This window comes from Accipiter gentilis, chromosome 36 (genome assembly GCF_929443795.1).
Source record: "Accipiter gentilis chromosome 36, bAccGen1.1, whole genome shotgun sequence".
Taxonomy (NCBI): domain Eukaryota; kingdom Metazoa; phylum Chordata; class Aves; order Accipitriformes; family Accipitridae; genus Astur; species Astur gentilis.
In genome coordinates, this window is record NC_064915.1 from 873,018 (window position 1) to 887,748 (window position 14,731).

Sequence of the window (14,731 nt, forward strand, 5' to 3'; positions counted from 1 at the left end):
GGCGGGAGGCCCCTCCCCAATCCCGCTGTTTGCACCGCCCTCCCCTAGTGGCGTCTCTCTGCCATCTCTCTGTGGCTGGAAGGCGGGCGCGGTGCGCGCCGAACTCTATGATAGCTCCGCCCACGGCCGCGCTGCTACTCTGGGAGGACCGTCCCGACCCTTCTCTATGCTCCGCGCTGGACGGACGCACGCGGCTACCAATGATAGCGGCCCTTGGGCGGTGACGCGTTGCGGTGACGGCCAATAGAGCCGGGAGGGCGGGGCAAGGGGACGGTGGCGCGGGAGGGGCGGGGGTTGGAGCCCTGTGAAGCGGTTTGGGGTCTCGGCGGGGCAGGTTTGGGGGGGGGGCGAGGAGCAGTTTGGGGGGGTTCTGAGGCAGTTTGGGGATCTGTGGGGCACTTTGGGGTGGGTCCCCGGGGCAGTTCGGGGCTCTCGGGGGTAATTTGGCGGTCCCCGGGGCAGTTTGGGGTTCCCCAGCGCAGTATACAGGGCTGGGGGGGGGACAGTTAGAAAGCAGGGGGGCATTAGGAGCCGGGGGACAGTTGGAGAATTGGGGAGGTAGTTGAGGGGGGTCCTTTGGATGCAGGGGGGGAAGTTGGGGGGGTCGGTGGTGACCAAGGGGCACTTGAGGGTGGCAGTTGTAGCTGAAGGTGGGCGGTTTGGGGGGCACTTAGGGGCTGGGGGGGGCAGTTGTTTCCGTGGGGCAGTTGTTCCCCTCCGCCTCCTCAGACCATGCACCGAAGGCGCCACCAAAGCCTCAGCACTGTGGGGGGTCCCTTGTCAAGGCTCTCCCCCCCCCCTCGCCGCCCAGAAGACCCCGACCTCTTCCTGGAGCCCGCCCAGAGATTCTTGCTGCTGGCAGGCGAGGGTAGGTGGCCCAGAGGCCTGGGTCCCTTGGAGGAAGGTGGGGTGGAGGGGAGGCTCCCAGACACCTGGGTCCCCATTGAGGGGGGTGTCCTGCAGCCCCCCCAGATGCCTGGGTCCTCTCTAGGGTGGAGTCCAGACCCAGGACCCTGCCTCATCAGCAACTTGGAGGACGACAAGCTACCCTGGCGTGAGTTTGCGAGGACCACGGGGTGGGGGAATGCGCTGTTATCGTTGGGCCTACTGAAACACGACAAGGGGGTGGTTATGGTAGGACCTACATAAACACCAACATTGTGTTATTGTAGGAATCGCCAAGATGGGGGGCGGGGGGGAGATAAGCCCAGATGCCTGAGTCCGATAGGACCCTCTGGAGTTACTGTAGGGCCTACAATAACAGTCTGTGCCTCGCTTCCCCAGGCCCTGCCATGGGAGACGCTGGCTCACCCCGAGTCGTGCTGGAGAGGTAGGTGAAGCCTGGATGTTTCCCTTTGGGGGTTCAGGATCTCTGGGTCCTTTTGGGGGGTGAGCCTGGATGCCTGAACTCCCAACATCCACCCCTGCAGCAACCTGGAGGAGACACGTGCGTGCTCAGATGTTCTGAGACCCCCAAAACGCTGCCATACCGCTGTGCGGGGACACCTCCAAGATGTGGCTGCAACTTGCCCAGATCCAGATGTCAGAGAACCCAAAAAGCACCACTTTGGCCCCCAAACCACCCCGGATCCAGATGTGGGGAAAAAAATGGCTATTCCAAATGTTCAGCCCCAAAATCACTCTGTGAACCCCAAAATACTTGTGAATCCAGATGTTGAACATCTGGAAGGCATCAACGTGACTGTCGACATTGGAAGTAATACCGGGGTCAAGGTGCTTCCCAAAACTGGTCTTTTCAACCCGAACTGCCACCAGCCTACCATGAAGGTGAGCAGCAACCCAGATGTGGAGGAAAGGGGCCCAGATCCAGATGTTGGGTGTCCAGAAAGCCAAAGAACAGCCCCTGGAGACCCAGATGTGAAGACGGAGACCACAGATCGAGATGTTGAAGGACGACGGACTCTCCTGGTGGAGAGTGATACTGATGTGGAAGAGGATACTTCCAGTCCAGATGTTGAGCCTCCAAAAACCCGTCAAGCAACCCAAAATGTGCCGAGAAACGCACGTCTGGAGATGGAGAGCCCAAATCCACACGCTGGACGACCCCAAAACAAACTTTGGACAATTGTGGTGGACAGCGATACAGATGTGGAGGAGAACAAGGTGAATCCAGATGTTGGGCATCCAAAAATCCATAGAATTGTGTGCAGAGACCCAGATGTGGAGGGGGAAACCCCAAATCCAAGTGTTAAAGAACCCCCCAAAAAATATTGGAACCTGGAGTTGGACAGTGACACCGACATTGAAGAAGACTGGAGTCAAGCTGCTCTTTGCCCAAGAAGCCACAAAACACCCCAAAACACCCGGAAAGTCCCAACTGTGGTGATGGAGACCCCGAATCCCGACGTTGGTGGCCTCAGCCGTGGCTCAGCGGCCTCCAGTGGTGACAGCGATACAGATGTGGAGGACCTCGACGCCCTTCCCAAAGTTGGAGCTCCAAAAACACGTGGGACAACCCCTGAGGTCATGGATACAGTTGCTAAGATGGCCGCTGCTCCAGACGTTGACCCGGAGGGGCGGCCGGGGACCAGCGCCGATCCAGATGTGAAGGTGTCCTTCCCAAATCCCGATGCTGGCGCCCTCAAAGCCAAGTGCCCCCTCCTGGATGTGGGCAGTGACACAGATGTTGAGGACAATGGTGTCATTCCAGATGTTGGGACAGTGCAAGGGTGTCAAGGGGCATGTGGTGACTCAGATGTGGCCGTGACGTCCCCAAATCCAGATGTTTCCCCTCCTGCCAGCCCACGGGAGAGCAGCGGCACCGACGTGGAGATGTTGCCCCCCACTCCAGATGTTCGAGGCCTCCGGAGCCGAATCAGATTCCAAAATCACCCCCATCCAGATGTTGCGGGCCCCACCACAGGCCGCGACACCGATGTGAAGGAGGTGGCCCGGAAACGCCGGAAATTGTCCCCCAAAAGGCAGGGTTCCCCCCCCAAATCTGAGAGTGTGGCAGGGATGCTCCCAAAACATCACGGTTTAGCCCCAAATCCAGCTGTGGAGGCCCCAAATCCAGGTGTTGGGGCCGAGCGACGTGACGTGGAGACCCCGGTGAGGGGCAGGGATCCAGCTGTGCCACCAGAAGTTTCTGCACCCAAATCCCCCCGTCTGACCCCAAATTTGAGTGCTGCTGCTGATACCGATGGCGGACCCAGCAGCTCCGGGGCCACGGACGCGGTGGTGACAGAGAGTGACACCGAGGGTAAGTGGGGTCCCCTCCTGGACACCTGGGTCCCTTGGGGGAGGGGCGGGGTGAGGGGGGGTTCCAGACACCTGAGTCCCCATGAAAAGGGGTGTCCTGCAGCCCCCCCAGATGCCTGGGTCCTCTCTAGGGTGGACTCCAGACCCAGGACCCTGCCTCGTCAGCGACTCTGAGGACGACAAGCTACCCTGGCGTGAGTTTGCGAGGACCACGGGGTGGGGGAACGCGCTGTTATCGTTGGGCCTACTGAAACACGACAAGGGGGTGGTTATGGTAGGACCTACATAAACACCAACATTGTGTTATTGTAGGAATCGCCAAGATGGGGGGCGGGGGGGAGATAAGCCCAGATGCCTGAGTCCGATAGGACCCTCTGGAGTTACTGTAGGGCCTACAATAACAGTCTGTGCCTCGCTTCCCCAGGCCCTGCCATGGGAGACGCTGGCTCACCCCGAGTCGTGCTGGAGAGGTAGGTGAAGCCTGGATGTTTGTTTCCCTTTGGGGGTTCAGGATCTCTGGGTCCTTTTGGGGGGTGAGCCCGGATGCCTGAACCCCCAACATCCACCCCTGCAGCGATGTGGAGGACACAGATGTGTGCCCAGATGTGGAGGAAAGGGGCCCAGATCCAGATGTTGGGTGTCCAGAAAGCCAAAGAACAGCCCCTGGAGACCCAGATGTGAAGACAGAGACCACAGATCGAGATGTTGAAGGACGACGGACTCTCCTGGTGGAGAGTGATACTGATGTGGAAGAGGATACTTCCAGTCCAGATGTTGAGCCTCCAAAAACCCGTCAAGCAACCCAAAATGTGCCGAGAAACGCACGTCTGGAGATGGAGAGCCCAAATCCACACGCTGGACGACCCCAAAACAAACTTTGGACAATTGTGGTGGACAGCGATACAGATGTGGAGGAGAACAAGGTGAATCCAGATGTTGGGCATCCAAAAATCCATAGAATTGTGTGCAGAGACCCAGATGTGGAGGGGGAAACCCCAAATCCAAGTGTTAAAGAACCCCCCAAAAAATATTGGAACCTGGAGTTGGACAGTGACACCGACATTGAAGAAGACTGGAGTCAAGCTGCTCTTTGCCCAAGAAGCCACAAAACGCCCCAAAACACCCGGAAAGTCCCAACTGTGGTGATGGAGACCCCGAATCCCGACGTTGGTGGCCTCAGCCGTGGCTCAGCGGCCTCCAGTGGTGACAGCGATACAGATGTGGAGGACCTCGACGCCCTTCCCAAAGTTGGAGCTCCAAAAACACGTGGGACAACCCCTGAGGTCATGGATACAGTTGCTAAGATGGCCGCTGCTCCAGACGTTGACCCGGAGGGGCGGCCGGGGACCAGCGCCGATCCAGATGTGAAGGTGTCCTTCCCAAATCCCGATGCTGGCGCCCTCAAAGCCAAGTGCCCCCTCCTGGATGTGGGCAGTGACACAGATGTTGAGGACAATGGTGTCATTCCAGATGTTGGGACAGTGCAAGGGTGTCAAGGGGCATGTGGTGACTCAGATGTGGCCGTGACGTCCCCAAATCCAGATGTTTCCCCTCCTGCCAGCCCACGGGAGAGCAGCGGCACCGACGTGGAGATGTTGCCCCCCACTCCAGATGTTCGAGGCCTCCGGAGCCGAATCAGATTCCAAAATCACCCCCATCCAGATGTTGCGGGCCCCACCACAGGCCGCGACACCGATGTGAAGGAGGTGGCCCGGAAGCGCCGGAAATTGTCCCCCAAAAGGCAGGGTTCCCCCCCCAAATCTGAGAGTGTGGCAGGGATGCTCCCAAAACATCACGGTTTAGCCCCAAATCCGGCTGTGGAGGCCCCAAATCCAGGTGTTGGGGCCGAGCGACGTGACGTGGAGACCCCGGTGAGGGGCAGGGATCCAGCTGTGCCACCAGAAGTTTCTGCACCCAAATCCCCCCGTCTGACCCCAAATTTGAGTGCTGCTGCTGATACCGATGGCGGACCCAGCAGCTCCGGGGCCACGGACGCGGTGGTGACAGAGAGTGACACCGAGGGTAAGTGGGGTCCCCTCCTGGACACCTGGGTCCCTTGGGGGAGGGGCGGGGTGAGGGGGGGTTCCAGACACCTGAGTCCCCATGAAAAGGGGTGTCCTGCAGCCCCCCCAGATGCCTGGGTCCTCTCTAGGGTGGACTCCAGACCCAGGACCCTGCCTCGTCAGCGACTCTGAGGACGACAAGCTACCCTGGCGTGAGTTTGCGAGGACCACGGGGTGGGGGAACGCGCTGTTATCGTTGGGCCTACTGAAACACGACAAGGGGGTGGTTATGGTAGGACCTACATAAACACCAACATTGTGTTATTGTAGGAATCGCCAAGATGGGGGGCGGGGGGGAGATAAGCCCAGATGCCTGAGTCCGATAGGACCCTCTGGAGTTACTGTAGGGCCTACAATAACAGTCTGTGCCTCGCTTCCCCAGGCCCTGCCATGGGAGACGCTGGCTCACCCCGAGTCGTGCTGGAGAGGTAGGTGAAGCCTGGATGTTTGTTTCCCTTTGGGGGTTCAGGATCTCTGGGTCCTTTTGGGGGGTGAGCCCGGATGCCTGAACCCCCAACATCCACCCCTGCAGCGATGTGGAGGACACAGATGTGTGCCCAGATGTGGAGGAAAGGGGCCCAGATCCAGATGTTGGGTGTCCAGAAAGCCAAAGAACAGCCCCTGGAGACCCAGATGTGAAGACGGAGACCACAGATCGAGATGTTGAAGGACGACGGACTCTCCTGGTGGAGAGTGATACTGATGTGGAAGAGGATACTTCCAGTCCAGATGTTGAGCCTCCAAAAACCCGTCAAGCAACCCAAAATGTGCCGAGAAACGCACGTCTGGAGATGGAGAGCCCAAATCCACACGCTGGACGACCCCAAAACAAACTTTGGACAATTGTGGTGGACAGCGATACAGATGTGGAGGAGAACAAGGTGAATCCAGATGTTGGGCATCCAAAAATCCATAGAATTGTGTGCAGAGACCCAGATGTGGAGGGGGAAACCCCAAATCCAAGTGTTAAAGAACCCCCCAAAAAATATTGGAACCTGGAGTTGGACAGTGACACCGACATTGAAGAAGACTGGAGTCAAGCTGCTCTTTGCCCAAGAAGCCACAAAACGCCCCAAAACACCCGGAAAGTCCCAACTGTGGTGATGGAGACCCCGAATCCCGACGTTGGTGGCCTCAGCCGTGGCTCAGCGGCCTCCAGTGGTGACAGCGATACAGATGTGGAGGACCTCGACGCCCTTCCCAAAGTTGGAGCTCCAAAAACACGTGGGACAACCCCTGAGGTCATGGATACAGTTGCTAAGATGGCCGCTGCTCCAGACGTTGACCCGGAGGGGCGGCCGGGGACCAGCGCCGATCCAGATGTGAAGGTGTCCTTCCCAAATCCCGATGCTGGCGCCCTCAAAGCCAAGTGCCCCCTCCTGGATGTGGGCAGTGACACAGATGTTGAGGACAATGGTGTCATTCCAGATGTTGGGACAGTGCAAGGGTGTCAAGGGGCATGTGGTGACTCAGATGTGGCCGTGACGTCCCCAAATCCAGATGTTTCCCCTCCTGCCAGCCCACGGGAGAGCAGCGGCACCGACGTGGAGATGTTGCCCCCCACTCCAGATGTTCGAGGCCTCCGGAGCCGAATCAGATTCCAAAATCACCCCCATCCAGATGTTGCGGGCCCCACCACAGGCCGCGACACCGATGTGAAGGAGGTGGCCCGGAAACGCCGGAAATTGTCCCCCAAAAGGCAGGGTTCCCCCCCCAAATCTGAGAGTGTGGCAGGGATGCTCCCAAAACATCACGGTTTAGCCCCAAATCCAGCTGTGGAGGCCCCAAATCCAGGTGTTGGGGCCGAGCGACGTGACGTGGAGACCCCGGTGAGGGGCAGGGATCCAGCTGTGCCACCAGAAGTTTCTGCACCCAAATCCCCCCGTCTGACCCCAAATTTGAGTGCTGCTGCTGATACCGATGGCGGACCCAGCAGCTCTGGGGCCACGGACGCGGTGGTGACAGAGAGTGACACCGAGGGTAAGTGGGGTCCCCTCCTGGATACCTGGGTCCCCTCCCGGACACCGGGGTCCCTTTTCAAGGCTTTCCCTCCCCCCCCCAGAAGACCCCGACATATTCCTGGAGCCCACCCAGAGCTTCATGCCACCGGCAGCTGAGGGTAGGTGGCCCGGACACCTGGGTGTCCTCCCCCCTACCCTGGACACCTGGTTCGTGTGTCCCCCCCCGACTCCCCTGGATGCCTGGGTGTCGTCGTCCCCCCCCCTACCCTGGACACCTGGGTCGTGTGTCCCCCCCCAACTCCCCTGGACACCTGGGTGGCCCCCACTCCAGATGCCAGGGTATCTGCCCCCCCAGACGTGGGTGTGTTGTGTGTCCCCCCCCATTCCCCTGGACACTGGGGTCCTCCCCACCCCCACCCCCCCCACCCCCCGGCCACTTGGGTCCCCCACCGCCCCAGAACACCTGGGTCACCCCCCCAGCCACCTCCCTGACACCTGGGTCGTCGTCCCCCCCCCAGATGCCTGGGTGTCCCCCCCACCCTGGAGACCTGGATCGTGTCTGTCCCCCCCCCCCGCCCAACTCCCCTGGACACCTGGGTCCCCCCCTCCCCAGATGCCTGGATGTCCCCCCCCCCACCCTGACCACTTGGGTGTCCCCCCACCACACCAGCCTGGGTGTCTGCCCCCCCCAGCCCCCCTCAGACACCTGGGTCCCCAGCGTGGCTCTCCCATAGGCACAGCCCTGGGTTGGGACCCTGAGCAGCCCACCCAACTCTTCTGCCCCCCCGAGGAGGAAGAGGAAGAGGAGGAAGAAGAAGAACAGCCCCCCCGGGAGCCCCCCCAGGAACCCCCGGCTGCCTGGGTGCCCCCGGAGGAGCCGGTGATGGTGACGCCGGCCCAGGAGGGGATAGGGACCGCAGCAGCCCCCAGCGAGGACGTGAGTGCGGGGGAGCCAGGCGTCTGGGTGCCCCCACCCCAAGGGGACCCAGGCGCCCGGGCACTGACACCCCCTCCCCCACCCCCACCCCCAAAATTCCCCCAGGTGGGGGAGGGGCCCCGCCGCAGCCGGCGCCTGGCCAGGAGCCGAGGGGGTGGAGCCTCTGGTGAGGGAGGAGCCAGCAGGGTTAGGGGCGGGGCTTCTGCCGTCACCGCCCCTGTGCGGCGCAGCCCCCGCCTCCAGGCCCGCCCCCCTCCGCTGGAGCCGCTGGCCATGAAGGGGCGGGGTCAGGTGGAGACCCGCCCCCCTGCCAAACCACGCCCCTCTCGGGCAGGCCGTGGCCCATCGCAGCAGCAAGCTCAGGTGGGTGTGGCTGGGGAGGTAGGTGGTGGGTGGAGTCTGTTCTCTGTGGGTGGAGCCTAAGGATGGTGGGCGGTTATATGATGGGTGGGTGGAGCCAGATTATGGAATGTGGGAGGGACCATTGGGGTGGGTTCTGCACTGGATGGGTGGGGCCTCTGCGTGGAGGCAGGCCCCACCCCTGCTGGCTGCTGATTGGTGGAGACCAGTGTGGGGGTGGCTTAATGAGACTGGGTGGGGCTTGTTGGGGTGGGGGCTCATGCCTTGGCTCCACCCCCCAGGAAAAAGAGAAGGAGCTGCCAGAGGTCACAGGGCCCCAGCTCCGCCCCCGGGGGGGGCCGGGCTCCGTCCCCCCCAAGGTACTGTGTGTGTCCCCCAGTGTCACCCTTGAGTGTCCCCGTGTCCCCCCATGGTCCCCGTGCTGTGTTCCCAGGTGCCGTTCATGGGGGTGGTGGCCTCCCCGGGGATGTCCCCAACGTGTCCTCATGGTGTCCCCGCATCCCCAGGTGCTGTTCATGGGGGTGGTGGCCTCCCCGGGGATGTCCCCAACATGTCCTCCTGGTGTCCCCACATCCCCAGGTGCTGTTCACGGGGGTGGCAGCCTCTCCAGAGATGGAGGTGGCCCTGAGGACACTGGGGGGGTCCATGGCCACCTCCGTCTTCGACTGCACCCACCTGGTGACTGACCGCGTCCGACGCACGGTCAAGTTCCTCTGTGCGGTGGCCCGCGGTGTCCCCATCGTCACCCCTGAGTGGCTCCACAAGGTCCCATGGGGGTGGGGGACAGGGGAGAGGGGACTTGGGGACAGGGAGAGAGGAAGCGGGAATCTTGGGGTTATGGGGGTCCCTGGGGATTCTGGAGACAAGGGGGGATTTCTTGGGGACATGGCACAAAGGCCTTGGGGAGAGGGATGGGGTCTTTGGGGACATGGACAATCTTGGGGACAAAGAAGAGGGTTCTAGGGGACAAAGGAGGGGTGTTTGAGGACAGGGGATGATGTCCTTGGCGACAGAGGTGGTGTTTGGGGACAAAGAAGGGGTGTTTGGGGACAATGAAGGTGTCCTTGGGGATGGAGGATGGGGACATGGGGGTTGGGGGGAAGGGACAAGGGGAATGAGCGTTTGGGGATGGTGGGAACCTTGTGGACAGTGGGGCTTTGGGTGACAAGGGCAAGGAGTCGTTTGGGGATGGGAGGGTCCTGGGGGGGTCCCTGGAGTCAGAGGTGCCACCACATGTCCCCCGTGTCCCCAGAGCACCCTCAGTGGCCACATCCTGGTGCCGGATCCCTTCCTGGTGCGTGACAGCCAGCAGGAACGTCACTTCGGCTTCAGCCTCGCCGAGGCCCTGCGCCGTGCCCACCATCACCCCCTGCTCCAGGTGACTGACCCCAACTGTCCCCAACCCTTCCTGAGGGGCCCTGACCCCCCCACACGGGTGGCCCTGTCCCTGCACCAAGTGGGGCACCCACTGGGGACTCGATCCAGGGTGGCCAGGAGGTGTCACCCAATGTCACCCGGTGGCCCTGTGGTGGCCCTGTGCCTCTTAAGTGTCCTTGTCCCCCATTGAGTTGGGTCCTGCCCATGTAGCCTTAGTCCCCATCGGGGTGGGGGGGCTTGGGGATGGCCAGAGGGGTGTCCCCTCCTTTGCTGTTGTCCCCACAGTGTCCCGGAGGTGGCCCTGTCCTCTAAAGTGTCCTTGGTCCCCTAAGCTGTGCATGTGTCCCACCATGTGGCCTCGATCCAGCATGCTGAACTTGGGGACAGCCCCCTGGGGTGTCCCCTGATGTCCCTTAGTGTGCCCTGGTGTCTTCACACTGTCCCCAAGATGTTCCCTGTGACCCCAAGGTGTCCTTGTCCCCCAGGAGACATTCCAGGGGCTCAGGGATGGATTGATGGACATGTCCCCTCCGTGTGTATCCCCCCATGTTGTCCTCAGGGCTACGAGGTCCACGTCACCCCCAGCGTCCAACCTGAGCCCGAGCTCATGAGGGACATCATCACCTGCAGCGGTGGCACCTTTCTGCCCACCATGCCACACACCTATGGGGTGAGGGGACAGCGGGGACACGGAGGGGGACGGGGGGACCCAGAGCCACCAGGAGGGGGGCATGGGGGGTCCCAAGGCCACCGGGGACGGGACTAAGGAGACACGAGGGTCCTAGAGCCAGTGGAGTTGGGAATGAGGGGACACAGGGGGATGTTGGGGACCCAGAGCCACTGAGGAGGGGACGAAAGGGATGGGGGGGGGGCTTTGCGGGGCGGGGGTTCCCAAGGGGGATGGGGGAGGCGTTTGGGAAGTTGGGGGGGCCCATTGGGGTGTCCTGGGGGGGGGGGGGGGTCCCGGGTAGGGTGGGTGTCAGGGTGCCCTGGGTGGGGGGTGGCCGGGACATCCCAGGGGTCTTGGGGAAGGGGGGGTGGGTTCTATTTGGGTTTGGGGGGTCCTGGAGGGGGATTTGGGGGTTGGGGGGGTTCCACTGGGATTGGGGGGGTGGTGTCAGAGCATCCCAGGACTCCTGACTGGGAGGGGGGGGCAGATCCCATTGGGATTAGCAGGGGATATTGGGGACCCCAGAAAACTCAGACTGCCCCGGGGGGGGTTGTGTGTGCACGGCATGGAGTGGGGGGGGTGTCCCAGTGGCATGTGAGGACCCCCAGTGACATTTCCAACCCCCTCCCCCCCCCAAAAAAAAAAAAGCCACAGCGCCTGGTGATCTCCTGCGAGGCGGACAAAGGGTGCTGGGCCCCGGCGCTGGGCGCCCGCCTGCCCCTGGTATCAGCCGAGCTGCTGCTGACGGGGCTCCTGCGACAGCAGCTCCAGCTCCAGCCCTTCCTCCTCCTCCCTGCGACCCCCCCCCATTCTCACGGGACCCCCCCAAATCCCCTCAAGGTTTCTACAGTCCCTCCGGGGGTCCTTAGTCACCCCCCCGAGGATCCCCAGGCTATTCCCGGGTCCCCCCGAGAATCCAGGAAGGTGTCGGGACGTACTAGTAGGAATCGACGACCCCCCCGGGAAACTTCTCGGGGCAACCGGCAGCCCCCCAATAAAAGAGAGTTTTGGTAGCAAAAAAAAAAAAAGAGGGTGATTTGGGGTGCGGGGGGGGATGTGGGGGTGTCACCTCCCTGGTAAGGATGGGGCACCCCAACACCCACACACCTCCTGCCTTTTGGGGGGGACATGGGAGGACATGGGCGGGGCTCCCCAGTGGTGCGGGGGACCCCAAACCCTTCCCCCTTTGATGGGGACATGGAGGGGACATGGGTGTCACCTCCCTGATGGGGTGGGGGACCACAAGCTCCCCCCGCCTCTGCTTTTGGGGGGGGCATGGGGACACAGGGACATACGGGGACAAGGACAGACCATGGGGACACATGGGAGGTGGAGGGGACACGGGGGAGGAGATCCCTCTGCGTGGCTGTGCTGGCCTTGGGGACACCAGGACCCTCTTGGGCCATCACGGTGGCCTTGGAGACATTGAACTTCCCCATGGGAACACAGCACCCCACCCCCCCCCCCCGCCTTGCATGGTCGCGGTGGCTTTGGGGACACCAGGAACCCCCATGGGGACATGGAGGAGACATGAGAGAGGGGACATGAGAGAGGTGACATGCAGGCACATGAAGAGGACACATGGAAGGTGACATGGGGACACGGGAGGGTGGACTGACACGGGAGGGGACGTGGGGACAAAGGAGATACGGGGGGGGCGCACACACACACGTTGGGGACAAAGTGACACGGAACCAAGACTGCAGCAGTGACATTGATGCCAGTGCTCCCCAATGAAGTCACTGGTCCCCGACGAAGCCACCGTCCCCTACTGCGGTCCCTGCGGCAGCAGCCCCGGGAGGGCGGCGGTGGCATCCCGGCAGCGCTGGGCCACTGTGGTGGCCTCGGGGACGTTGGGGTTGACCAACAGCCCCCGGGCCATCCGCAGTGTCCCCAAGAGGTGGCACTTGGCCAGGCGGGCGCTAGCATCCCACAGCGCCTCGGCCGCTGCCACCGCTGCCATCAGGTCCTTGGGGACACCAGGACCTCCTTGCACGGTCATGGTGGACCCGGGGAAACCAGGACCCTCCTGGGCCACTCCGGGAGCCTCGGGGCCACCATGTCCAGCAGCCATAGCAGCCACAGTGGCCTCGATGTCCTCGAGGCGGCGCTGCAGGTGACAGTAGAAGAGGGCGGCCTGGTGACAGGCGGCCACCAAGCATCCCAGGGGCTTGTGGGCCACCGCCGCCAGCCGTCCCCTCTCCGCAGCCACCGCCGTCTCCACCGTTGCCACCGCCATCTTCTCGGTGGCCTCGGTGGCCGCCTGCAGCCCCGCACTGGCCTCAGACACCCGCGTCTTGTGGGCTGCCATCACCTCGGCCATCGTAGCCAACTCTGAGGCCACCGGCAGCGCCCGGGTGGCCGCCAGCAGCTGCTGGCGTGCCCTGTCCTCCTGGGCTATCGCTGCTGTCAGGTGGTCCATGGTGACCCCGGCGGTGGCCCCTGTGGTGGCCGCGGTCCCACAGGCGTCCCTCAGGTGCGCAGCGTCCCCCGCTACCGTGGCCCAGGTGGCCGCCACCGAGGCCACCGCCTCCCGCCACTCACGGGTGATGGTCGCCACGATGGCCCAGGCGTCCCCTGCGGTGGCCCTGCGGACAGCAGAATCCCCCGGTGGGACCACAGCGGGCTCAAGGGTGGCCCCAGTGGTGGCCCCAGCAGTGGCCTTGGTGGCCCCAGCAGTGGCCAGGGCATGACGGAGGCGGGTGGCATCTCCTTGATGGTGGTCCATGGCCCGGCGGATGTTGGCGATGAGGGCCACCAGCTTGGCCCGCAGTGAGCCCGGTGACCCGGCCAGGGGGATGTCCCCTGGGGTGGCCCCCAGCTCGCCCAGGATGGCCACCACAGTCACCAATGGCTCCAGCAGCTCCGGGGACACCTGGGGACAGGACAGAGCCGGTGGCAGGGTCCCCAATGTCCCTTGTCCCCTCTGGGGTCCCCTCTCATGTCCCCATGCCACCCTGGGGTTCCCCTATGTCCCTTGTCCCCTTTGGGGTCCCCTGATGTCACCCCGGGGTCGCCCAATGTCCTTTGTCCCCACCATCATCCTCACTGTCCCTCTGGGGTCCCCCCGTTCCCTGTGGCCCCCACGTCCCCCCCCCCGTCCCCCTGTCCCTATTCCTGTCCACTGTCACCCATCACTGCCACCCGCTGTCCCGACAAGCCCCGTCCCCTTGTCACTCACCACCCCCAACCCCTGTCACCCTCATGTCCCTCGTCCCCTCTGCCACCCCCGTCACCCCCCCACCCCCTGTCCCCACCACCCCCCCCGCCACCCCATTCCCCATCCCCTCTGCCGCCGCCCTGTCCCCCGTCCCTGTCCCCTTGTCACCCCCCCGCCACCCCCATCCCCTCCGCCAAACCCCCGCCACCCTGTCCCCCTGCCACCCCCCTGCCACTGCCCTGCCCCTCATGTCCCCCCATCCCCTCTGCCCCCCCTTGTCCCCTCTGCCCCCCGTCCCCATCCCCCCCGCTGCCCCCCGTCCCCTCTGCCACCCCCCCCCACCTCCCTGTCGTCCCCCCCCCCACCGCCATCCGGTGCTGAGATTTGTCCCACCTTGGGGGGGACGATGGCCCCGGTGGCCTCAGGGGTCTCCATAGGTGGTGGCAGCGTTGGGGACCCCTTGGAGACACCTTGGGGACACGTAGGACTGGGATGTGGCGGCAGCGGCGAGGCCGGATACGGTCCCGGACCTGGGCCGGGCTCGGCCCACGGGGGGGGCTGGGCGAGGGGACGCTGCCAGCGGGGCGTCACCCACCCCGTGACAGCGGTACAGCCACCCACACCCCTCGGTGAGTCCCCCCCGTGTCCCCAACAGGACCCCCAGTGTCCCCAACAGGACCCCACTGCCTCCAATGGTCCCCCAATGTCCCCCAAAGGGGCCCCAGCACGGCCACTCGCAGCCCCCTGGTGTCCCCCGATGTCCCCAGGGGGGTACCCACAGCCCCCCGGTGTCCCCCGATGTCCCCAGCAGGGTCCCACGACCCCCCGTGTCCCCCGATGTCCCCAGGGGGGTACCCACAGCCCCCCGGTATCCCCCGATGTCCCCAGCAGGGTCCCATGACCCCCCGTGTCCCCCGATGTCCCTAATGTAGCCACGGCCCCCCAATGTCCCCAGTGGGGCCCCAGCACAGCCACCCACAG

The 14,731-nt window shown here is 63.5% G+C and overlaps 2 protein-coding genes across 2 annotated transcripts; one reads left to right on the plus strand and one right to left on the minus strand.

The window, feature by feature from the left end:
* Positions 1-663: 663 nt before the first annotated feature.
* MDC1 (mediator of DNA damage checkpoint 1) lies at positions 664-11,604 on the plus strand. The gene is made up of 18 exons (XM_049792694.1): positions 664-868; positions 992-1,054; positions 1,285-1,330; positions 1,431-3,223; positions 3,354-3,416; positions 3,647-3,692; positions 3,797-5,244; positions 5,375-5,437; positions 5,668-5,713; positions 5,818-7,265; positions 7,348-7,404; positions 7,981-8,183; positions 8,289-8,546; positions 8,825-8,902; positions 9,123-9,308; positions 9,796-9,921; positions 10,480-10,590; positions 11,239-11,604. Exons 1-18 carry the CDS (start codon positions 733-735, stop codon positions 11,602-11,604), a joined length of 6,537 nt encoding a protein of 2,178 aa, XP_049648651.1. The 5' UTR covers positions 664-732.
* Positions 11,605-12,204: 600 nt separating this feature from the next.
* Positions 12,205-14,359, minus strand: LOC126034961 (uncharacterized). The gene is made up of 2 exons (XM_049792985.1): positions 14,144-14,359; positions 12,205-13,465 (listed from the first exon to the last, which is right to left on the minus strand). The coding sequence occupies exons 1-2, from the start codon at positions 14,183-14,185 to the stop codon at positions 12,359-12,361; spliced, it is 1,149 nt and encodes a 382-aa protein (XP_049648942.1). The 5' UTR covers positions 14,186-14,359; the 3' UTR covers positions 12,205-12,358.
* Positions 14,360-14,731: the final 372 nt, after the last annotated feature.